This window comes from Musca autumnalis, unplaced genomic scaffold, assembly GCF_047663935.1.
Source record: "Musca autumnalis isolate F117 unplaced genomic scaffold, ASM4766393v1 scaffold_3, whole genome shotgun sequence".
NCBI classification, from domain to species: Eukaryota; Metazoa; Arthropoda; class Insecta; order Diptera; family Muscidae; genus Musca; species Musca autumnalis.
In genome coordinates, this window is record NW_027411866.1 from 39191076 (window position 1) to 39216531 (window position 25456).

General features: G+C 34.8%; 1 protein-coding gene across 4 annotated transcripts in view; it reads left to right on the plus strand.

Annotated features, from left to right (window-relative positions):
- raskol (Ras GTPase-activating protein raskol) overlaps window positions 1-25456 on the plus strand; it is a 484925-nt gene that overhangs the window by 249979 nt on the left and 209490 nt on the right. For 2 of the 4 annotated variants that reach the window (XM_073971815.1, XM_073971814.1), the window contains exon 2: window positions 11424-12454. The exons of the other annotated variants lie outside the window; for them this stretch is intronic. In XM_073971815.1, the coding sequence (XP_073827916.1) occupies window positions 11872-12454 (583 nt within the window). In that variant the 5' untranslated portion in view covers window positions 11424-11871. The remainder of the gene's footprint in view (window positions 1-11423; window positions 12455-25456) is intronic. 4 annotated transcript variants of the gene reach the window in all.

The following is a 25456-nucleotide window of genomic DNA, read 5'->3' on the forward strand; positions in this document are numbered from 1 at the left end:
CATTATGTTACTTCATTTCTCATTATGTTACTTTCGAGTGCGATTCCATTTGCCAACTACGATCCGCAGTTATTGGTTTGTGAGCCATTAGGATTGCCTGATTAAAGATCCTGTAGTCTGACAGATTCATAAATTGTTATATCGATCGATTTATTTCCCATTATGTTACTATACCCTGGAACCCAAGAAATTTAAGAACATTGCTTGTAACCATCCTCAAATTATGGATAGCTCGGAAGTTTTTGGTCCACCTTTAGGTTAGACTAACTATCGACATATATAGTCACGAGTCCTTAGAGACTGGATAGGTGTTCTCCAACTACGCCGTTTGCTCCCTTATAGCCAGAATCTCAGCTTAAAATACTTCTCTCATATCAATCAGTGCACCCCGATTCACATTAGCTCAACGAATGGCACCTACTTTTTATTGCCGAGTCCAAATGACGTGTCTTAAGACACCACCAGTAGAGAAGTTTTACTCGACTAAAATACTCTGGAAATATAGCCTATATTAGGCTGAGGGGTATTTTAGCCAGCGTTGAAAAAATAGTAAAGTCAGCTTAAGGACATGTCTCGAATAGTTTTGAAATTGCTAGCAGCATTTTTACGGCAGAATATTTTGGGGCAAGTCCATACTCTCTGTGATAATGATCCAAAAGCTCTAAAGAACTTTGAAAATGTGGTGCTGCCTGGCTTAATTGTCGTCCCGGGCCTTCAGTGTGCCACTGCATCACGGTGACACCCCTATCACTAGTGTACACACGGTCACCCAGATCAAAAAGACCGCCAGTGATACTGAAAACATCTGCGTGTCCACGTTCCTGACTCCTGAAACCTAAAATCCGCCCTAGACGCTTGAAATTAAAAGAGGATATCCCTATGTTGTTGGTTAAGGATCACACTCTGAGCAGAATGAAGATTGTTTTATATTGTCCCGGAGATTAGAATTGATGCAGCCCTTTGTACACTTGATAGCTTGGACAGAAATGTCTTATTCCCAAGTACCTGCCACCACACGGGTTATGATGGACAGAACTACGGTTACACAGAACCAGTGTATATCTTGTGGTCTGAGTCCGCAACTTTAATCAAGTGAATTCTTGCAGTAATAGAGTGTTTCTTTGTCTGATCCTCAACATGTTCCTATTCCAAGTTCTACGATAGTCTAGGATCGTATCTAGATATTATGGTCCGAGAGAAAGCTCAAATGCACCTCCATCCAGAACTGATAACTATAAGTCGAGAGATTCGCGCTTCCACATATATAACACGAGTTACGTCTTCGCCGGATTTACCCCATGAAAATTCCCGATGAGGTGTGACCCTACATACGGGTTTCCTCTTGGTACTGGTACTGTAAATTGAGACGTTTGCGTTTCCAGGTGTATTTCACGAGTTCCGTCAAGTCTTCAGCTGGTCGAATCTCACAAGAATTTCATTTATTACCACGAACCAAGCTAAGGGTAAGAGATCTGCCCCTTTGGTGTGTCCCCGGGTTTCCTCTCGGTAATAGCTATCCTATTGAGAACTTTATGGATAGATTCAATCTTTGCATTGTTGATAGCCATTCCCCCTCTCCAACAAGAAAGACTGCCACAGTAAACTTAGAACTAACCATATTCTTCTCAGTGAGCCCTATCACCTCATATAAGGCGGTTTTTACTGACTTGCCCCTGATGAACGAACGGTTGCTGAGATTTGCTGATTTTCGCGGAATATAGCTGTGCTCTAAATTCTAGGTCTAATAACCTTTGCATTGCTTTCAATAGAGGTCACCTTTACCTATAGACCTCTAAAGCAAACCTCCTTTAGAATTGCTACGACGACAGCCTCTGGATTTTGCAGCAAAGCTGGTGTTATGGCATCCGCCCCTGAGATTTTCAAGGCTGAATGGTGATAATCGCCCACACAAGTCTGGGGTGGTTAATTCATCCATCTATCAGCTATACATTTTCTTCAGTGCGGGACTGATTATATGTATTGCAGGTAGGCGTCAGAATCCATGCTTCAAAAAATTTAACGGTGATAAGAGATGCAGAGTCTGTGGTTCACTAAAGAAAAAATGAGATCTCCACTTAGCTTTTTTATTGCACTCTTATACTTTTTGAAATTAGGCATGGGCATTCAAATCTGTCTAGACTGTCGTCTTGCTGACCTTATTGTATGATTTTCTAGCAGCTTTGTGTATCTCAGAAGACAATTTTTGATAATAATGTCTTCGTTGGTTATGGCTATTGGATGGCAGATCGCCCTCAAAATCCATGCATTCTGGAAGTGATATGAAATCCGGAGCCCAGTGTTAGTCCACGTGCCGTCGTTCAGCTTAATTTTACCCGTAGACATAGACAGGCTTGTGGATTGCAGGTCACCTTCAATATCGATACATCCGTGCAAATGAAGTCTTGATAAGAAAGCCCGAGACTCTAGTTCAGAGTTAGTCCACGTGTCGTCGATACGCGCAATACGATCAATAAATGTAGGATTCTTATTTCGTATTTTGTAAAACCTGATACCTTCGTTCTCTGAAGCGACTTCAAGACCTCCGATTAGCTTTCTTGATGAATACAAAAAATCACCTTACAGGCATCCCAATCAGTACTGAGTATCGTCCTGCTGGCCTTGCTTTATGATTTTCTAGGTACTTTACAGAGAATGCCAACTGTTCGCACCACCATACAAGTTGAGATTTTTCCAAGGGTAGTTGACAGGAGTCCCCATAGCATCTCAATTCGGTTTTTGGTGAGGATAGCCACAGCTTATCGACTTTCTTAACTGTGTACAGACCATTGTAGTCACCAAGATCTGAAACCACCAGCGGTCTGAACCTGCCTCTCAATTTCGAATTTTTAATCCTGGAATTACTAAAAGAATTCTGTTTTACTCCGAGAATAAAAGTTTGAAAAAGTTTTTGTCTTGGAATCAGACAGAGGAACTAAATACTCTCCAGTTTTAATATCGAAGTCGTCCATGTTGGTGAGGGTTATATCAATGAATTCCCCTGGCATTGACAAAGGTGTTCAAAAATCTTCAAGGATGTACCCTTCGAAAACTATTATAGGTAGGACCTAGTTTTTGCCTAATCTGTTGAGATTTTTCCCAGAGTAGGTGATTTGGAAGCAGTTCTCAGGAAAATTTTTGTTAAGGATATCCACAGACTTCCTTAACTGTGTACCAACTGTTGTGGTCGCGTCGTCAGTGCTTGTAGGGATTCCTAAATGGTCTCTGTTTCTCTACCACTACCGGAATTTGAAAAAGTATCATCTTGGGATTAGAGGGACTACTCAGCACTCAGATAACCTCAATTTTTTTAAATCGAGCCTGGGAATATATATGTTGGTGTTTTAAGATTGAATTTCATTCGACTTTGCTTCTTGAAGTTTTTAAACTAATTGACCATGCAGAAAATTATTTTGCAGCTTCCAAAAATTGGAAAAAATTCTACCAAAAAAAGAGTTTTTAAAGATACCGAATGATCAGGTTGATCATCTTCCACATGAGATTCGAGTTTGGAGTTGCATTCAAATCAAGTTAGAGAAGTCGCTTCTGAAAAATGTCAATATTATTCGTATTTGACTGTACATTCTGTTTAGTATTCCAAGATATAGACGGTCACAGGAGAGATATTTATTTCTTTCGAATTAGAGAAACGTTGTATTCCCCCAAACTAATCTTCAAAATATTCTGCATAACGAAAACCATGAAATAGTTGCAAAACTAATTTTAATAATTTATCCGTTTCTTATTAACGAAACATTGTATTTTGCTACGAATTTTCCTCATTTTCCTAAAAACTTGCAACTTTCTAATTGCCTCCTCACTAATTATTGAAATGTTCCGCACAAGCAAAATCCAAGAAATAGCTGGAAAAATATTTTTGCATTATTTTTCCGGGTTTTGTATTGTGGCATCTTCCTGAGATTATTTTCATATTATGTAATTATGCTAAAGAAACAGCAACAACATTCATTGGAATTTTCAATCATTCTATAATTGACCGCATATTGCATTACATTCATTCCAACAATTTGTTGTTATTGTTGGTGCATTTTTTTTGCTTCATTCAAGCCTCGGATATTCATTCATTCATTTTTACAAAGCGTAAGTAGTTTTTTTTTTCATATCTCTTGACTTGTTGTTTTACTTGAGTTTTTAGCCGGTTAGTCGTTGTGATTTTTTCTGCGTATTCCCCTTTTTTGGGGTCTCTGTTGTTGCTGCTGCTGTTTTTTTTCTGTTGTTCCCAACCGCAAACTTCCGCCGGGTTTTGTTTTGTATTCTTTTGTTTTCAGCAACTTGGATAATTTTGGACTTTTGGCCAAGAGACACACATGTAGAATTGAACGTTTAGTTGTTGCCCAGTCTTTATGAGGTTTCCTTATTTGGTATAATGTTTTGCCGGTTTTGGTGGCGGCTATTGATTTTTTGTTCGTCTTTTCTTGTCTTCTTTTTTTGTAAATTCTTACTTTGGTGACGTGTGATTTAAGTTGTACAAAATAATTGAAACATTGACGGGATTTTTGTTGGCCTTTTTTGGCTCACATTTACATGAAGTTGGTTGGTTTTCGATAAGAAATATTCGCAAGAAGTAAAAACGAAGATACTCATTATCAAAAAGTTTGCAGTTGTGAAATTTTTACTCAGCAAAATGTGCTACAGTCTATGTTTGAATGTATGAGTGAAAAAGCAACAACCAAATGATGTTTATTGTTTGTTTTTGTTCACGTACAGTGTGCGTGAGGGAGAAAAGGCAACTCAGTGAGATCGCTGAGTATACTGTCTTTGCAAAAAAGCGAATTGCTGCTCTAGGGAAACGAATTATGAATATCCCATGTCCATTTTTTCTGTAGAAGTAAAAACGTCACAGGTCGAAAAACTCAGTTCAAGTTTTTTTCTAGAGAAATGAATTCGCGTTCTAATATTTTTCTGTAGGAAAAATTACGTCAGACTTCAGGCCCCAATTGTTTTCTATAAAAGAATTCATTATCAGAGCGTAAGAACGCAGGACAAAGTTTGTTTCTAGAAAAAAATAAAATCTCCAAATTTCACGTTCAAATTGTTTCTATAGAAAAAAATCCGAGTTTCTTCTCTTAACAAAAATTTACCAGACCTTATCCCGAATATTTCAGTCTAAAACTGCTTTCATAAATTGTATGCCTTGAATTAGTCTTGCGAATAACATCTTCCAGATGTGTTCTCTCCACTTACCTCTGAGGCATCTTTCCTCCATCTCTTCCATTCAACAACACTTTGTTGCTTTGCATTAGCAATTGTTGTTCTTTACAACACTTTGTCTTTACATATCCGCATTGTCTACTTAATCCACATTCATTTGCCTGATTACTACTTCAAGCGTTTTCTTGTCTATGCGTTCATGCCACTTCTTCTATTATTTCATGTTCTTCTGTTGCTTGTAGTGCTTCTTTAACTAACGCCTTGCTTGACTTACATTTTTCCACTTCTAAGTTGGCTAACACTTCTCGAGGTGTTTTTTTGTTATTACTTGACTTATTTACATGCACTCTTGGCTTACATGGATGGTAGTACCGTTTGATGGTTACACGCTTAAAGTTTTTTCTTCAAGCTTTGGAAAAAAGTGCGTTGCTGCCGCCAACATTTTGAAATATGTATGTATGTATGTTGGCCAATCAAACAACAAGCAAACGAAAACAAAAACTTTCCACCTCAGTAATATGTGGATGATGTAGCCCAGCAGGCAGCTTATATGCGTTGTGCTACAATAATAACCTGACAAGTATTATTCGTCATACCTCAAAAGAATTTACATACGCTCAACATATTCATACATACATATGTTTGCACGTTGCTACTTGCTTGCTTCATGCGTCATGTGAAACACTGTAACAATCATACTTTTTGTTGGCCACTCTGATGCTTCAATGGTTTTCTCTGTACGTTGCGCTTCACACACTTTTTCAACTGCGTACACAAACAATAGCTGTGTCTGGTTACCCTAAAATTTGTAACAATTTGTACCAATTGTTGCTGGAAGTCGTCTGTTAACACAAAAAACCAGCAAAAGAGAGCGATTCGAGAGAGACATTTTGACAGTTCTTTCACTGAGAGCTTGCAAATTCTTGCTGGACAAATTTCTTCTAGCAAGCACTTGCAAGCTCTTCTTCTTCCTGAAAACAATCAATCAGCTGTTTTTAGTTTTTTGTTGATTTATGTTTGTGAACATTAAAAACAATTTTATTGTGGAAATAACATACTCTAATTGTATTGTTTTATGGAGAACAAATTTGTAAAGTGAAAATACTTTTTTGTTCCATTTTCTTTTTTATTTTTAATAAAATACAACGTGTTTGCTTCCTTTGTTGGCGGACAAATTGTTCTGTTTTGGCAAGTCAGCTGATTGCTTGCTGGTTTTTGCTGGGAAGGTGTCTGTTTACTTTTTAAAATTTTCTAGCAAAAGAGAATAAAAACCCCTTACTCTCTGAGAAAGTTCTTGCTGGACAATTCTTGCTGGGAAAGTAACCAGACAGACTTAATACTTGAATGTAAATGCGGGTATAGTCCCCTCCAGACCCTTGTTTTCCATTCGCCAATGTATTCACTGTTTTCTAATTAAGCCTTTATATGCAAAAGCTTCCTAAAAAGTTCATTAGCTTCTGAGCCTGAAATGTTATGACAGTTTTTTTTGCTACTTTTCATTTGGAAGAAATAATATTTCAATTGAAAGTGTTTGTGTTTGGAATTAATAAGGAGGTTGAATTCACTACACATAATTTCATTCGAATTAGAGAAACAGTTCCTCCACATTCTCAAATTTCATTCGAATTAGAGAAGCAGCTTCACGTAATGTTCAAAAGCGATTGTCGATTCGAGAAACTTTCGGGGATGTAACATAAGATCAAAGTAGCATCTCTATTCAATATTTTATTGGAGCCCAGAAGCAGGAAACGATTCATTGAATTCTGATTTCATGTTCTCCAAATACTGAAAATTATCAAAATTGAATGCATTCTGAAGAGCCGGCGAATACTACTATATGTAGGTCCTCTCCACTTTATTCGAGTTTGAGAAATTGTTTCTCAAATTTTTCAAACTATTTCAACATCTGTCCATCCTTTTGAAAATTCTAAGAATGTGCTGAAAAGAGGTTCTTCAAGTATCAAACGAGTGAAGAAACTGCTTCTGAAAATTGGAGAATCACAATAAAAGTTTTTAAAGATGAGAAACCCTTCTGTCCCCCTATTCAGTAACTTTTTAACAACTTTACCCATTGTTTATTTTACAACAATTTCATTTGTTTGTTTTGTAGTTCTTACAAAAACAAAAGAAATTTTAAAAAGTTTCTCAATCTATAAAAGTTACAGAATAGGCCTACTGGACTGGTTCATCAGTTAATTATCTGCCACATTATTTAGGTATGCAATGTATTTACTTTTCATTCCATTCAAAATGGAGAAAACGCTTCTCAGAATGTCACTACAATACACAATGTACTGTACATTCTTTTGAATATTCTAAAATATAATCGGCGAGAGGAGAGCTCTTCATTACTTTCGAATTAGAGAAACATTGTACTTCAAAAGCCCTCAAAAATAATTATTGCAATATTCCAATATTCATGAAACAGAACTATAACCAGTTATTTTGATCATATTTTTCCGTAATGAACCACATTGTTCAATTAAACTATTCCACGAATGGAACTAGTGGAAGTAGAACACTCACTTTCGTTTATATAATTTATTTTGTGGCAGTTCTAGAGTTGGCGAAAAATCAATGGCACTGAAGATAGTATCGATTATTTTTTAAAAATTCAAAATCGATAGATAGTTTTTTCCATCGATATTATTGGATTAGAAACATCTAACATTGGTGGAATAATAAGGTGTAGCGCCAAAAAACAGCTGATCTTCACATCAGTTGTCAACATGCGTTATTGTGAATAAAATCACATACAAAATGTAAACAAGCAATTCACAGTAATGAATTATTGTGGGCAAATTTGACGTTTGACATGATTTGATGTTACACCTTGTTATTCCACCATGCTTCTAACCTTACATCTATTGAAATGAATAGAAAATACGCGGCTTTTCGGTATTGTGAATTTAAGAAATTAAGTCCGTGGTCACACGTACAAATTTTTCTTAAGAGTAAATTGCATTTGTGTGTCTTTTTATCAAATAATAGCAATTATTTTTTCTACTTTATATTTCTGTGAAGTACATGTGCAAAATATCATAAAAAGCACATACATTTCCTCCATTTTTATTTCCAAATTAATTGAGATGACAAATGAACTAGAATATCGATAGCTATCGTTTTTTAAATGAAGTATAGAAATATCTAATGTTGGTTATATCGATAATTTGCCAGCTCTAGTCAGTTCGCTCCTTTGTAAACACTACACTCGCTGATCTAGATTCAAAATGCTGGTAAAATTGTGGTATTTTGTAACGAACTTATTCAAATAATTTATTCCAGAACTGGAACCAGCTGTTTCGATCATATTATTCAGAATTAGACTATGTTTACATTTACGAAATCCACTCGATTTCAACTGTCAATTCCTCTGCCTATACGTCAAATGAAAACTCATCTGAAATCGACTGGATTTCATTTGACGTTTGAGCAATGGAATTGACAGTTGAAATTGAGTGGATTTCGTAAATGTAAACATAGTTTAAACTATTCCACGAATGGAACTATTGGATGTAGAACACTCGCTTCGCTCCTTTAGTACGTTTTGTATTCTCCGACTTGAGATAAAAGTTCCGGAATAAACTAATTGAACCGAATCCTCTAGCAAAAATTGGAACCAATTATCGTTTTGTATTGAACTGCATAGTCCACAAATGTTACTATCCGAGTTTACTGACATTTGACATTTGTTCTAGAGTCGTTCGTTATAGGAAAGTTCGAATGTATTCTATAGTGTTGGGCAATATCGTTCATTAATCTGATCGATCTTTTTCATTTCTTTCACCAAAGGGAACCGGGTCGTATATTTCGTTCATTAGCTCATTTTCGTTTAATATTACGTGTCAGTCTCTCATTTTCTTGTGAATATAGTTTATGATTCTTTCTCATCGTCAATAGTAATTTTATCCAATCAAACATTATTTTTATTTGAAAACTACTGGATTTGTTTGGCTTTAGGTCAGAAAATAAAAACAATATGTTTTGTTTTTTTTTTTTATTTTTCCAATATTTCCATCCTCTTCAAAGGTCATCATCAGGGAATTTGAATTTTGTTTTTCTTCTCTTAACGACAGTCAAATATGAACATCCTATTCTTTGCAGGAGTATTTGACCACAATGCGAGTATTTTACAAAATAATATATTCTTTTAATTAAAAAAAAACACCCCCACAACACAAGACACAGAAATAAGAAATAGAGCGATAACTAAAGTAAAATGACCTGAAGAAACTATGCATATTCAGTGGTTCAACCTAAGAGCTATATAAACGGAAGGAGCTAAATGAGCCAGATGATCATAATAAACAACATAAACAAATGAACTGAATATGGTTCCGTTCTTTTATTTCATGGAATCGTTTCTTTGAACTAGTTTGTTCATGAACGACTCAACTATAGTATTCTGTGAATGAAACTGTTGAAAGTATCACTACACTCCTTTTTTCAAGTTTCGGTTTAAACTAAATGGACTTATTAGTCTAAGAAGAACGATGGAGATAAAATCAGCATTATTAATAAAGCTGAATCAAATCAAGAAACTGTTCAAATGAAGTTCCTTTAGAGGAATGAGAATGCCAAAACGCTCATATCTTCGAGTATCCAAGGAACGAACAAGATTTGGAAACTAGTTCCATTTGAGAAAATAATGAGCTTGGCAGAATCCATTTACTTTGTGGTGACGGAACAAAGGATGAATATTTAGGAACTAGTTTCTTAAAAAACGAAATAACAACAGAATTAGTAGTTCTGTCAAAGATATTTCTTTTAATCCACAAATAAATAGGAGAAGGAAATACGAAGAAAAAGATAACATTAAGGGCCTGTTTATGTATGTCGATAAGAAAATGAATGGGTAAGAAAAACTACCAAATTTGAGTGTGTTTTTCAAATTTGTTTTTTGTTTTGAAGCAAAAGCAAAGGAAATATTTCCAAAACTAAAGTTTGGGTGTGTTTCATACGCACACATTTTCGTTTCGAAATACATAAACAGGGGGTAAATAAATATTAAATTTGACAAAATAAAAAACCCTAAATGCAAATGGAACTAGAACGAGTGTAGTAGTATCCATTTACTTCGTAGTCACGGAACTAAGAAACAAGTATTAGGAATTAATTGCTTTTGAGATTAATTTAAAGAAAGATCAACTGAACTAGTGGTTCACTCAAGGCAATTTCTTAGCGAAGGAACTTTGAAGGGATTGATGAAATAGATAAGCAAAATTAAATAAATTGGAACTGGTTCCTCTATTTGAGAACCAAAAACAAGATTTAGGAACTAGTCTCCTCTGAGAAAAGAACGAGTGTTGTAAAGGCCATTTATTTCAGCTCTCAAACAAGTAAGCGAAGGAAGTATGAAGAGATGTATGACATTAAACAGCAGATACCAAAATCATTTGACAAAATGAATCGAAAATAGTTGGGCAATATAAGTCCCGGAGCGGATCGATCTTTCTAGTTCCTTTTCCCAAAAAGAACTAGTTCCATGGTTCCGAGACCAATATAGTTCAGTGAATCTTTCCTTTCATCGGTCTGTTTTTAATTCTTAATTATTCTTATTCTTAAACGTAGAACTGTATAAACATGAAAATAAGGGGTTATAGGCCGTTTATATATAACAAGGTTAACCCAGTGGGTCTGGGTTTCAAATGTCATTTCCATTGTATATACTTCAAACAAATCCTCATAAAGAAGGTTAACCCTGCAAAAAACTATAATATAAACGCCGTATTAGAAAGGCTACTTACCTTCCTGCTATTTATTTTCTTATTCGTTTTAGTTTCTTTTCCTTCCTCTCAATGAAAAGTTCACAGCACTTTTAATTGTTTTTGATGTGCAATATAATATTATTTTTCTTGATTTCATACAGCTGGCTGTCAGTTAGGCAGTCAGTCAATATCTAACTCATCGGAACAAAAAGAAACCGCAAAAGAAAATAGATTTTATTTTGCAATTGTTTACTTTGGAAGAAGAAAAAAAGTCAAGTATTTAATAAGAATGAGTGTCTGTGTGCGTATTAAGATATTTATAGAAATTCTCAATAACGGTTTTCCGCCTTCGATTTTCAATCAGACATTTTATTAATCGAAGTGATGAAATCATTGAATAGGTAAACAGTAATTTAATCAACAAAATGGGAAGCTGTGATATTGATTACATTTTTTTGCAAAACAAACCGCTCAACTTGGTAAATCGACAACAATGATTGGGATATTTTTTTTTTTAACTAACCTTGACCATGAATTCTTTTGCAGCAAATTTCTACTTTACAAAAATGGTCTAGAACGCCAGAATTCAACCGTTTTACAAAAACAACAAGCAATATAGGTGCATTAAAAATAAAAACACTTCGTCAAAAGGAACATAAAATAGCAGCAATACCAAAAAACCAAATCCAAAAAAAAAAAAAAAAACAAAACAAATAAAATCCATTCAATCAACAAGCAACAAATAAATCGAATATCCAAACAACACTGCCTCCAAATGTTTACTTTAAAAATACCGAATTCGTAGTATATTTAAATAAATTATTTATTCAACTTAATTTAAAACCCAAAATACCAAAACAAGTCAAATAATCTCAACAACAAAAATAAAATACCAAAAAAATAAAATAACAACAACATAAATAACTCACCGACAAAACACCAAAAAGCAAAAAGCGCACTTGGCGTAAGAAATTCTCCTTTTAGCAACAAGACAATGAACTGCGTAGCAATACCACCGTCAGATGAAAAGCGTAATGCTCCAACATCTGCATCATCGGCTACAGCCGCCCTAGCTGTCACCCCTTTACACATAATTCACAGTGAAGTGACACTGACATCACCCCTGCCAATAGAAAATAGCGGTGGTGTATTGGGTTCCCCCAATAGCTCCTCTTCGTCGGCTGCAAATAAATCACAATCGTTGCAGCGTACCACAACAACGCATCTATATTGTCGCTCGTTGGAAAAGGATGCAACTGCTTTGGCTGTGCCACAACAGAGACGATCCTCAAATTCACGAGGTTTCGCCTCATGTCTAAGGGGTGAACGTGACGATGCCTTTTTGGATTATCAACAAAGGGCAATACAATATGATATGGCAGCAGCCGCACAGGCGGCAGCTCAGTGTCGAGCCGCCGCCCAACAGCAAGGCGGTAACGGTATCAGTCATCATTGTTATCAACAGCAACAACAGCAGGATTATATTATGGACGAAAATCATCCGGTACAGGTGTTGCAAACGAGTATGTGCAGTGCGGGCAGTGGCAGTACTACATTTGATACGACAACGGGCAGGAGTAAGTAGAAAATAAATGTAAACAATCGATGGGTCTTTTTAAGATTTTATTATTCACTCTTGTTAAACATAACGGTATTACTTAATTCTATTTTCTTATGTTCTATCGTCCTTATTTATAAACAATAGGGATTATTCTGAACGTAAATTACCCGTGAATTTTGTCTCTTTGCTGCTTTAACCTAAAAAAGAGAGTGAAAAAACTCAAGGAGAATTTACGTTCAGCTTAACCCCAAATGTTTTTGTGATGTCACAGCTGATTAAAGCAGCTGTTTCAAATAGGCATCTCCAGGTATGTAAGTGTAATTGAAAACTATCGATCAGAGAACTAAGAAAGTTTGTTTAACATTTTATCATCGTCTCCCGACATAACTTAATTATATTTTCTTATGCCCTATTCTTCTTTTTAAGAACAATATTTTTGTGATATCCCAGATGATTAGAACACTTGATTAAAACAGCTGCAAATAGGGATCTCCAGGTTAGTGAAATCGATAACAATCGATTACACTATCTGAAAACCAAATTTAATTAGAGCATCAATTCTTTGATATTCCAACAACTTACATTGATAGCTTCAGTGACAGGTATCTAGTATTACTAAAGGTTTCAGAACGCAAGCGATCGATCAACTTTGTTTCAATTCTGATCAAATTCGTTACTAGACCATTGAAATAATCTGCAAACAAAAATCGTATTCAATGTTGACAACTTTCAATTTGGTCGTAACGGTATATTGAAGATTTTTGTTGATTAAATTCATTCACTTAATTTTGTTTTATGTTTTTTTTTTTTGCTTTGCTAAGCAACGAAATCTTGATCTTCAGATATGCTGGCTGGCTACCAATGAAATCCAATACACTTGTTTATATTTGAAACTTTTACGAAATGAAACTTAAAAACTTATCAATAACAAGTGAAGACTACCACCCCTTTGGCCTCACAAAGCTATCATCGCTTAAATCATCATCCATTCCCACCATATGGTGGTTTATCTACATCAAATGTATAGTGTTGTTATTGTTGTTGCTTGTGGTTCTTGTCAATTTATTGAAAACAATTAAACGAAATTAATTTGACAAGCATAAACACAACATAAAGAGAAAAAAAACTAACAACGGGGGGCCAGAGAAATGCTAACAACATAAACAAGCTAACAGAAAATATAATCATCACATTACCCAAAGACATAACGAGGAGAGGGTGCATTGCCTTGCATTTTATTTCAAATATTTTCTCCCAATAAATTTCCAATTAAATTCCCATTTCATTACGTTTCCTGCTTACATGGAAACACAATTTGTGGTTGTAGTATTTTTTTATTTTTAAATTTAAACTTTGTGGCCTTTGGATTGTTTTTTTTTTTCACTTTTTTAATGAATGGGCCTCCACCTATCTCCCTTTTTTGTATTTTGTCTGCTGTATGCATGTCTCATGGAATTGTTGCTTGGAGAGCAATTCCCTTGTTGTTTTAATTTTTATTGGATTCTTGTTGGAAATTCATTGCATTTAATTAAAAATGAACATAAATTGTTGTAAAGTACAGTAGTAATGTACAGTACAGGCCAAAAAGGGTGTTGGCCATGAAGGAAAGATGAAGAATGTGCTATTTAGAAACATTTAATATTTCATCATTTAAGTGTCCTTGCCTGAGGAATTTTAGTATTGTCCTGTGGGGCAATTCCCCAAAACTTGCCATTTAAAATCGACAAGGGTTTTTATTTGATAATTTTAGTACTCGAAGGACCAATTACCGAAGTTAAATCTAGGTTAGGTTAGAATGCGTAGCCTGTGGAATTTTAGTACTCGAAGGACCAAATACCATAGTTACATCTAAATTGGGTTTAATGTTGCGAGGCCTGTGTGATATCGGTACTTCAAGGACCAATTATCGATCTTAAATCTAGGTCTGGGTTCTATTCTGTTTATTTTATTAGCTGTTAAAAACGAATTTATGGATGGAGAAGAAAAAATTATACGGATTTAGGTCGTAGTAAAAAATACATTCACATGAAGGCTGTTCTGAAGAATGAATATATAGAACGAGAAGAAAATATATTCTATTAGGACGTAGTAAGAATTACCGAATTCATCGAGCAAAATGGACAGGGTTATTTTTAAGCTACGAGAGGTCTTTAGTTATAAATGACTTTGATAAGAAGGCACGATTTTTATCTCATATTTCTCAAAGCGTGGGTACCTTTTTGTCTTTGACGTGGAATACGCTCCGAGGGAAGTAAATTTTCGTACCGAATTCGAAAGAAAAACATTGGTAAATTCAAAAGGAAATTTATTTCCGACATTCTCTCCGAAATCGGAACGAATTCCCCTACGAAAAATCGTATAGAAATCGGAGCGAAATCTGAATGATTTTGCCTCCGAAATTGTTCAGATGTGTCGGACATCCGACAGTTGGTTTGCTGGGTTTAGACATAAAGAAGAAATATGGATAAATATATTTATAAAGTAGTATTTTTTGATCGTGGAACAGAATTTGGAACATTGGTGGCGTTTATTTAATTGGGATAGCTGTTACAATTTTGATTTTTCAAAATAGTCTGGCTTAATCCCTTTTGTTGTTTTAATATTTAAAACAACAAGTTTATTAGTGGAGAAGGTTTGGCATTGTTCGCCAAGGGGTAAGGCAAGGAAGACTAGTTTCGATCCACGCCACTGGATCTCATCAGTTCCCTTTGTTTCTTGTTTGTGGATATTCTCCACCGAAGTTATTTTTCAATAACTTCTTCAACAGGAAACTTTTTATACCCAAACATCAATCGTCAGCTCGAAGTATAAACGTAAACAAAGAAAAACCTTCAATGAGAAGTTTTTCTTTGGTAACCTAACACAACTCCGACGAAAGTGTTTACGAAACAAAGCAAACCTTCTTCACTCGTAGGTGTCGTTGATTTTTCAACGAATGCACATACTCAAATGCTGTTTGGTAGCTTATATACCAACAACACACAAAACCGTGCCAGTGTTTCTCAAATAGAACATTGGTGGCGTTTATTTAATTGGGATAGCTGTTACAATTTTGATTTTTCAAAATAGTCTGGCTTAATCCCTTTTGTTGTTTTAATATTTAAAACAACAAGTTTATTAGTGGAGAAGGTTTGGCATTGTTCGCCAAGGGGTAAGGCAAGGAAGACTAGTTTCGATCCACGCCACTGGATCTCATCAGTTCCCTTTGTTTCTTGTTTGTGGATATTCTCCACCGAAGTTATTTTTCAATAACTTCTTCAACAGGAAACTTTTTATACCCAAACATCAATCGTCAGCTCGAAGTATAAACGTAAACAAAGAAAAACCTTCAATGAGAAGTTTTTCTTTGGTAACCTAACACAACTCCGACGAAAGTGTTTACGAAACAAAGCAAACCTTCTTCACTCGTAGGTGTCGTTCTCCACTAATAAACTTGTTGTTTTAAATATTAAAACAACAAAAGGGATTAAGCCAGACTATTTTGAAAAATCAACAGAATTTGTTTAATGTGAGATCCTTAGCAAGGTCCAAAGAACAATGGAATACGTAAGTTTTTATTAAAAAGCTAAAAATATCACTTATATCGTTCAAACTGTCAGATTGTCTTTTAAATTTTTTACATCGACTGCAGTAATCAGGTTTTGTCATTATCACCAAAATATGAAAACAGAATTCTTTTGTCGCAGCTTAGACACACAAATTTTTTGGGAGAGAAAATTGAGTTTTTGGGCAATAGGGGGTAGGAAAGAGTATTGAAGAGCTCTGTTCTCCCCTCTCTCTTCCAAAAACTCAATTTACTTTCCCGAGTAATTTGTGCGTGTAGTGATCGGAGAAAAGGAGATTATATGCGTTAGCCGCGCCACGAGTCATCTATAACAAAGAATTATTTGTCTTTGAGATGGAACACCTAATAAGTACCTTCTTTATTAATTCTTTTACATCGTCTGCAGTAATCACATATTGTAATTATCACCAAAATATGAAAACAGATTTTTTTGAGAAAAGGTTAGAGATGGAGAGAAAGAGAGAGAAAATACCCTTTGTAAAGAAAATGCCTTTAGCAGTCGAAAGACCCTTTTCGAAGCAAAAAATATTTGGTAGGCCAAAAAAGAATGTCGTAGTAGGTAGAAATAAAAAAGTTGTTTATCTCGAAGGACCATATTACAGAAAGTGGTCAGAGAAATCGCAGACAAGTCTAGAAGAAGCATTTATAAAAGTAAAAGTAATGTTTTGCCTGTCTTTTTAAGTATAATTCCACACTAGACTAATTTCACAGAAAAATGGAAAAAAATGAAAAACCATTCCTTTTTATTTTTTACGAATATTGCATTAAAGGAAATATCACGAACACATTAAAGCTTGTACAGTAGTTTCTTGAAATGATATGTCTTTCCCAAAAAAAGCAAATTTCGTGTCAAAATTTCTAGTGTGAACCGAGACGTAGGATCAAAATATCAAAGCGTAGGAGACGGATTCATGATATTTGATGCAAAGTTACTAGAAATAATATGTTGTTTATCTCAAAGGCCCCGATCACAGAAGCTGGCCTGTGAAATCGCTCTACAAGCATACAAGAAGCATTTATAAATGTACCAACATATTTTATTAGCTAGAAAAAACAGATTTACTTATCTGCAAAGGTCATATAATCAATAATAATCTCTAGAAATGCAGTTTATGATTCGATTTCGTGAAATATAGATCACTGATAGAAGCAAAAATATATTATTAGATAGAAATAATCTGTTCATCTTAAAGAACCCGACCTACCTTTCTTCGAAATAAAAACATCGAAACATAGAAATAATGTGTTTTTAACTCTAGCGACCACGAAACAGAGTCTATGAGTCGGATTCATTAACTTTAGGCCTCGAAGGACCACTGAAAACGTAAATAGAATAAGGACTCGAGCTACCTCTCTTCGAAATAAAAATATCTTATCGGCTAGTATATGAGTGAGATTCGCGTATTTTCGTTCTCGAACAACATCTGATCGAAATAAAAACGTCTAAGTAGCTAGAAATAATATTTTCTTCATCTCGAGGACCAAACTGACCCGCAAAATAACATTCAAAATCTCGATGAGGGAAGCACTGATCGAAGTAAACAATAATTTATTAGTTAGATATAATATTTTGCTTGAAATATGTAGTATTTTACTAATATCTAAGGGCTCGAAACATCTCTTCAAATCGAAAGAGAATTAATAAATATCACTATAAAATGAACTTTGCCTTAATAAAATATGTTGTTGGCTAGACATAACGTATTCCCAGCAAAAAGTTTGCATCCGCGGATGCAGTTGAATCACTACAAGTATACAGTACAAGTGCCGTCAGAGTACATCTTTTTCTATGAATTTTAAACTTATGAATTTTACAAGGGAGCGCGCAGCTAGGATGCACTCCATTTTGCTTCCACAGCACACAGCTAGGATGCACTCCATTTTCGATCCAAATCACAGCTTTTGCGAAATATCCCAGAATAAATAAAATGCATTTATTATTTGTGTAAAACAATAATACACAGAACTTTATTATATAAACACAAATTAAAAAAGTTTCCATTAAATTCAATCACATTTGAGTTTACTTTCTCCGTTCTCCAATAAAATTGCTTCATCATCCTAAAGGGTTTTTATGTTGACTTCCCATCACTAGTTCAGCTTTCGACATGAACTCCAACTGGACTCCACTCCATTAAAAATTTCTGCCTCGTGAATTACCGCAAACATATTCGCAACTTAAGTTTTTATTTCTTTATTTTATAACAAATTCTTATAAATTTATGCACTCTCTCTTATTTTTAGAATAAATGATTTCGCCAGCGGTAGGTAGGGATCAATCAACTGTTTTTGTATTTTTTTGTAGGGATCTCTAAAGCTTATAAATTGTATCCAACGGAGTGCATTTTTCATAACTCCGTGTGGACTGCATTGAAGGATGTTGTGAAATCATAACTCTACATGCACAACTTCCAAAATTGTTTGCTGGGTTATTATCTCTTGAGGCCATGAAACACATAATATGAAACAGATTGATGAAATTTAGTGTTCGAAGGACCGTTGATTAAAGTCAAAAATGTCTTGGTGGCTAGAAATAATATTTCACAAAATAATGCAGACATTTTTTTAGGTGTCCGATTTGATAAATTCCGTAATCGAAGGACTATTTATCGAAGTAAAAAATTTTTAGCTAGAGCTGTATAGTTCATGAATGAACCAGCTCAAACGAACGATTTCATGAAATGAACGGAGGGAACCATATCCAGCTCATTTGTTTTTATCGTTCATTTAGCTCCTCTCGTAGTTTATCAGGTTGAACAAGTTAATGTAGTTCATTTAGGTCAGAGAAACGTAATATTGAACGAAAATAAGCCAACAACGAAATGAACTACCTGGTTCCTTCTGGTGAACGGAATAAAAAAGATCGATCCGCTCAAAGAACGAGGTTTATTTTTAAATCGAAGGAGGACGACTCATACAAGTAAAAATGTCGACGGAACATTTATCTAGGTTAAAATATTTTATCAGCTAGGTACAATACTTATTTCAAAGGGCATTTTTTATAAATGATGAACTCCCTAAACACAATCGACGAGACCATTTCGAAATACAAGAACTAGCAATAGAAGCAAAAATGCTAAAAAATAATATAAACAGAGCCATATTTGAGATACTTGTTGACTGACTGCTTAGCACTGAAATGAAATGAAATTCTTTTTGTCACATTTTTTTAAACCATGTGATTTGTAAAGATAAAGAGCTTTAAAATTAATTTGATTTGTAAGGTAACCGAAAAGTGCTATATAAACCCATTATTTGGTGATGGGATTCTGAAATTTGGCAGTGGAAGGACCATTTATCGCAAAAGGAAATATATTATTGATTATAAATATTGTTTTATTCGTCTCGAATGACCAAAAAGTGTGCGTAGAATCGCAGAACAACTGAGCAGATTAATTGGAATTTGGTTTTATTAGGTAGAGTTCAGGAAAACAAGAGTGGACGTACCACTATATATTTGTAATCCCGCTGGTTGTTTTAATGATTGTTTTCAGATCATTAAATGAAAAACATCTTACAAGGCAGACATGATATTTTCTTCTTATCTTAGGATCTCATTCCCAGCATATTTATAAAATTTATCTACCATCATTCTCTTCAAAATCTCCCCTGTGTCTTGATATTTGTGCCTGCCTCATTGTTGTCGACATATTTCGTTCTGGTTTTTGCACTCACTATGTCAGTTTCACACACAAAAAAATATTTATTGGTCGGCAATTTTTATTTGTTTTATTTTTATATTCCGAACACACTTGGCGAAAATAAACACGCTCCTCCTTACTTTCATGATCAAATACAACGTTTGGGAGTAGTTTTTGGTTTTGACATTTTAAAATGAATCACTTTTGCCGTTTAAAACATATTTGGGGGATATTGTGAGTCTTCATAAAGGCAAAAGATGTAGGCTCATATTGTCAAGATTTTGTTTTTCTATTTAGACAAAATCGATTTGTCATAAAAAAAGTGTTGATGATTTCTTAATTGGGAACGAAACAAGTTGTATTTCGAAAACATTTTCATTCACAAAATTTGAAAATGACAATATTTATTTTTTGGCAGAAATATGTGTGTGGGGGTTGGGCAGTCTTGACATGGAATTTGCCACTTGTAGAAATTTATGTTTGATTTTTTGAACAAAATCGCCAACTTATCTTGACGAAATTTATTTGATGTTTTTATTATTTATTATTGAGTAAGCAAATAATGAAGTCATTGTTTTGACACACAGTGATTCATTTGAGAGATTTAAACAGTGTATTTTTTATTTTTGTTAATTTGTGAGAAGTAGTTGTTTATAAAACTCGGATTATTCTGAAGTAAAATACATTTAAGAGTAATTTTTGGTCCTTCGATTTGAGGAAAAGTTTAATTGGCGTAACATGGAAACAAAACTGTAAACTATTTGTTTTTGTGTCTTTAAATTAAAGCGATTAGCGAACAATTTATGGTCCTTCGACTAAAGAAAAAGTTAAAATTGTATAACGACTTTTATTATGCTTTTTAAAAGACATTTAAATGTTATGCTTGTTTTAATTAATATTTTTCTTTTTTAATGACCGATGATTTTTTGCAAGTCAAAAAGAAAAGCCGAAGATTCGAATGCTTTCCTTTTTCACTTGCAAAAAATATTCGGTCATTAAGCTCGACTCAAACGAGAAATTAATTATAAAATTAATATTAAAATGATATTCGCCCAAATAGGCAAAAATTTCAAATGCTTGTTTGTTTTAGTGAAGATTAGCCCGCTGGGTCTAATGGACCCAGTGGGTTTACATAGATACATATAACTTTGTGAGGATATAAATTGTCAGCTGATATTTGTTTACGTATACATACAAAATTATAAGCAAAATATTAAAAACATTAAAATGAAAAGTATTTTAGACGGCAACGTTAATTTGCATTAAGATCTGCATTTAATTTTACCCTGACACACGACTGTTTCTGCATTTACGAAACAGATGAATGCTGGTAAACAAGTGTTTGCAATGAAAATGTTGTCTCGGAGCGTGAATATGCTCTCTCTTACATGAATAAGGGCTCTCTTTCGCAGTATTGCCATATTGAAATACCTAAATTCACTTTAAATTCAGTTTGATTTTGTGCATTAAGAATGTGGATAATGCATGAATTAATTTGAATTAATGCAGTTAATGCAAATTAACGCCGCCGTCTGTCTAGGGTATAACAAGTATTTATTCAGTGTTGTGATCGGTTGGAAAGTAAAAAAATATATGCCACAATATATAAAAAGAGGGCAAAGAAAACATTTAATGAGAATTATGATTTTTATGAGAAGAATATGGAAATTTGTATGTTGACAAATATATATTCGAATCAAATCTTATTAAAATATCATTATTGTAGGAAAGACAAGGAATGTATTGGGAAATAGATATTGCCAGGCTATTTTTTTTAGATAGCTTATGCATGAACCGCAAGAGCTTCAATGTATTTTGTCCCAGACCACCGTATTCGTATTAGAGTAGACCATTTCTTCTGCAAAAAAGAAAAGTTTAAATCGTTTTATAATTAAATATACATATACGAATTACTTACTTGTCAATGTCTTCTTTATATTTTTTTTAAAAACATAACTCTCATCTCATTTCTCTTTGAGGAAGCAATAAACCTAAAATCTCTTCCGCTTACATTGATGCAATTATTCATGAGTTATTTTTGTTTGATGACTCCTACATAAATGCCTCCAATTTCCTATATTCAAATTACAAAATGATGATATGCTACCATAACTTTCCATTTTATGTGAAAAATTATTTTCAAACAATAAATGGAAACAATTCCGCCACCATTTGGTGGTGGCCTAACATCTTCAAATACACTATTTTGTGAGTCATTCTGACAAATGCAAATAATTTTGCATAATTTAAAGTTTCCTTTATAACTTAGCAAAACTTATGCAGATAAACCTCAAACAGCACCAGCAAAAAATTTGAAATGAAATCTAACAACAAAACAAATATTTAAAATTTTAATAAATGTGCGAAATTTTCCCATTATTATATTAAAACATAGACCGAATATCGTCTGTCTGTCCGACTGTCTATCCACATGTCTGGCGGATTGTTGTTACCTTTCATGGTGTGTGTGTGTGTTGAATGAATTAATGCTGAATTGTTGCCATTATTTTTGTTAATTTTTTCTCGGCCCATCTTTTTTTCGCATAGTGAAAAAAAATCATTTGCACTGCAAAAATACACAAAGTTTGCATGTAAAAGTATCATTTACTAAACAAATACAGCACAACACTAAATTGAAGGCAGCGAAAAAAATCAGCTCCACGAAAAAACATTGTTTTTTTCGATAGGGTCCAAAGAAGAGGCTAGTAGTGTTGATTATTTTCAAGCATATGTGTTTAACACAGGGTCGCGCTTCTTTGCTTGGATCGTATAGTGAGGGCGCCCACTGAGTTGTTTTTGCATTTGCTTCTCTCTCTCACGTACAGTGTAAATTAATGAAAACAAACAAAAACATAATGTGGTTGTTGCTTTTTTCACTCATACGTTCATACATGTCTTCGCTTTGGTTGTATTTCTGTGGTCGTCGCTGGTTTAACAGCTGGCAAAGCTTTGTGGTGCTAAGCAAAAACATTACCAATCGTCAACTATGGTAATTACAGCAAGAAAAAAGTGGAGGAGAAAAAATTAACACGCCACCATAAGTAAAATACATAAAAAATAAAGAATAATGTTAATGGGTTTTTCTTCATATACGATGAACGTGTTGATGAGAACAATAAGGCCAGAGTTCATAGCCAACAACTACAATAGCTAAGGCGTTAAGAGGTTTTGACTTTTGTAAAGCCAAGCAATCTTTTAATGTGGCAGATGATCTTTAAGTTATGGCAGATGCTAAACAATTAGTCCATGAGGTCAAATTAAATGCAATAAAATCTTTAAATTGCTTCAATAAGTTATGAATGAATTGGAGAAAAATGTTTGGTCCTTTGGTTAGGAAAAAAAACATAAATTTTATATCTTTAAAGAAACATTAACCCTTTCACAATGGTTTCATAAATATTTTTAAGAATTTACGGTCCTGCGGCTGAAAGAAACGCATCGTGTAGGATGTACTTAAGCAAACCTTGAATGCACTTTAAAGAACTCTGCTCTCTGTTTTTTCCGCAATTGAATTTTTTTCTGAATGAATTTATTCAGGAATCTTGGTCCGCCGACTAGATAAGCCAGGATAATTGCAATTGTCTACTAAATTCATTTCAGACGTGCAACACCAAATCCTTCCATTCAGCAGAATATGACTCCAAGGTTGGATGATTCGCATCCATCCAGTAATCACACTTCGGTTTATTCTACAGATGAGAGTGCTACGCACAATCTTAACTTGCCTCCTTGTGATATTGATGTATTCAATGGAGGTTTTGAATCATGGCCAACATTCAGGGACTTGTTTTCAGCAGTTTACATTAACAACTCCAGAATAAGCGACGTCGAACGGCTGTGCCATTTAATCAATAAAACAAGCGGCGAGGCTGGGGAAATTGTTTCCAAGTTTCCTCTATACATCGACGTTTTAATTTAGCATGGAAGGCATTAGTAGATGCATACGACAACGTCCGCATCTTGGTTAATAATCAAATTAAATTGGTATTCGACCTTCCGGTCTTAAATTTAGAGACAAGTTCGGGTCTAAAGGACTTACAACGTGGTATAAATAGGTGCATTTCTGTCCTGTCGATCTACGATGTGTCAACTAACGGTTGGGATCCATTATTAGTGTTTCTATGTATTCAGCGATTACCAAGATATACTGTTACCTTATGGGAGCAAAGCATTACAAATAAATCTGCTTTGTCTTTATGGAAAGATCTGGATATCTATCTTACGGAAAGAATCCAAACCTTAGATTGTCTTCGCAATATAAAGGGCTTAGATCCGAATCCCATCTCCGATCGTAAATATCAACAAAGGCATTCTCCGAGTGCACCATACTCTAAGTCGCCTTTTTCAAATGCTAAGAAATATAGTCCAGTATGTCCCCGACAAAAGCATCACCTTTGAATTTGTGAGGAATTTCGAAAATTTTCAGTTCCTGATCGTTTTGATTTTGTAAAACGGAATTACTGTTGTGCCAACTGTCTTTCTCGTGGGCATCATGTCAGGGATTGTGGTAGCCGTTTCAATTGTTCTTGTTGCAATAGAAGACACCACTGTCTTTTACATCGTGAGATGACAGTAGGATCTCCCAATTCGGCGATAACATCGACTTCTGTTTCTAGTCGTCGATTTAATTCTGAGACTGGTTCACAACCAAATTCGAGTCCGAGCTCGTCCGATTCGCCCCCTACAATTAGAACCCCGCCAAATCCTTCCACTTTCTTGAATAGACAGGTATTTCATACCACTTCATCCAACAATATTGTAATGGGGACAGCTATGGTGAATGTTATTCACAAGGGTACTTCGTATCCGGTTCGTGAAATAATTGATCCAGCATCAGAATCATCGTTCATTTCAGAGCGAGTGGTTTCTAAACTCGGTATTTCTACCAACTCCACTTTATCCTCCATTACTGGACTTAACCAATCGGTTTTGGCAAATACTAGTGAAATCTCCTCCATTGAGTTAGGGTCTTCCTTCTATTAAGGTTAATGCTTTGGTTCTACCAGAACTATCAAGTAGGTGTCCGTCAATTTCATCTGACATTGAGCTGTCTTCTCGACTGCCAAATATACGTTTGGCAGATCCAACTACGTTGGATTCCGGTCGAGTGGATGTCTTACTAGGAGCGGACACTTATCCTAAAATAATTACTGACGGGATCATCCACAACTTACTTGGCACTTTATTGGCACAAAATACGGTCTTTGGCTGGTTTCTAACGGGACCAATTCCATCATCAAATAATCGAACGTCTTCGACATCAAACGTTTCCAATAAGTGATCTTCCAGATTATAGTTTTATATTTCGAAACATTTCTATCGATATCCGGTCGTCTTGTTTTAAAAACGCTTCGCGAAATCTACGATAAACTATTGTAAGACGAGCATTACCATGATCTATGCTAAGGCGTCTCCTCTACGTGAGTTTGCAATCGCCTTTCATAATCACCAATCTAGGACTTTCGTTCTGAACGGCAGTAGACACCCTTCTGGTACTTCTAGCCGCAACATAATGTCTTTCGACAAGATCAGCACACTTCCCTCTCTTCTACGAGAGATTGCACAGCGGGCTGCTCCATATAAAGGCTTCGCCTGGATTATGATACGTCGTCTCCTCTACGGGAGTTTGTACACGTCTTTCATATAAAAATCTTCGTTTATTTTGCAACAAACGTAGTTTTTTCAAGGCCGGCGGACTGTTAAAGTTCAAATGGGCTCTCTAATTCAATTTGACTGACTTTCAGTCATATGTCAACCCCCTTTGTGTAGGCCAGCTATTCAGGATCGCCCAAAAGCACGATTTTTCTTTGTG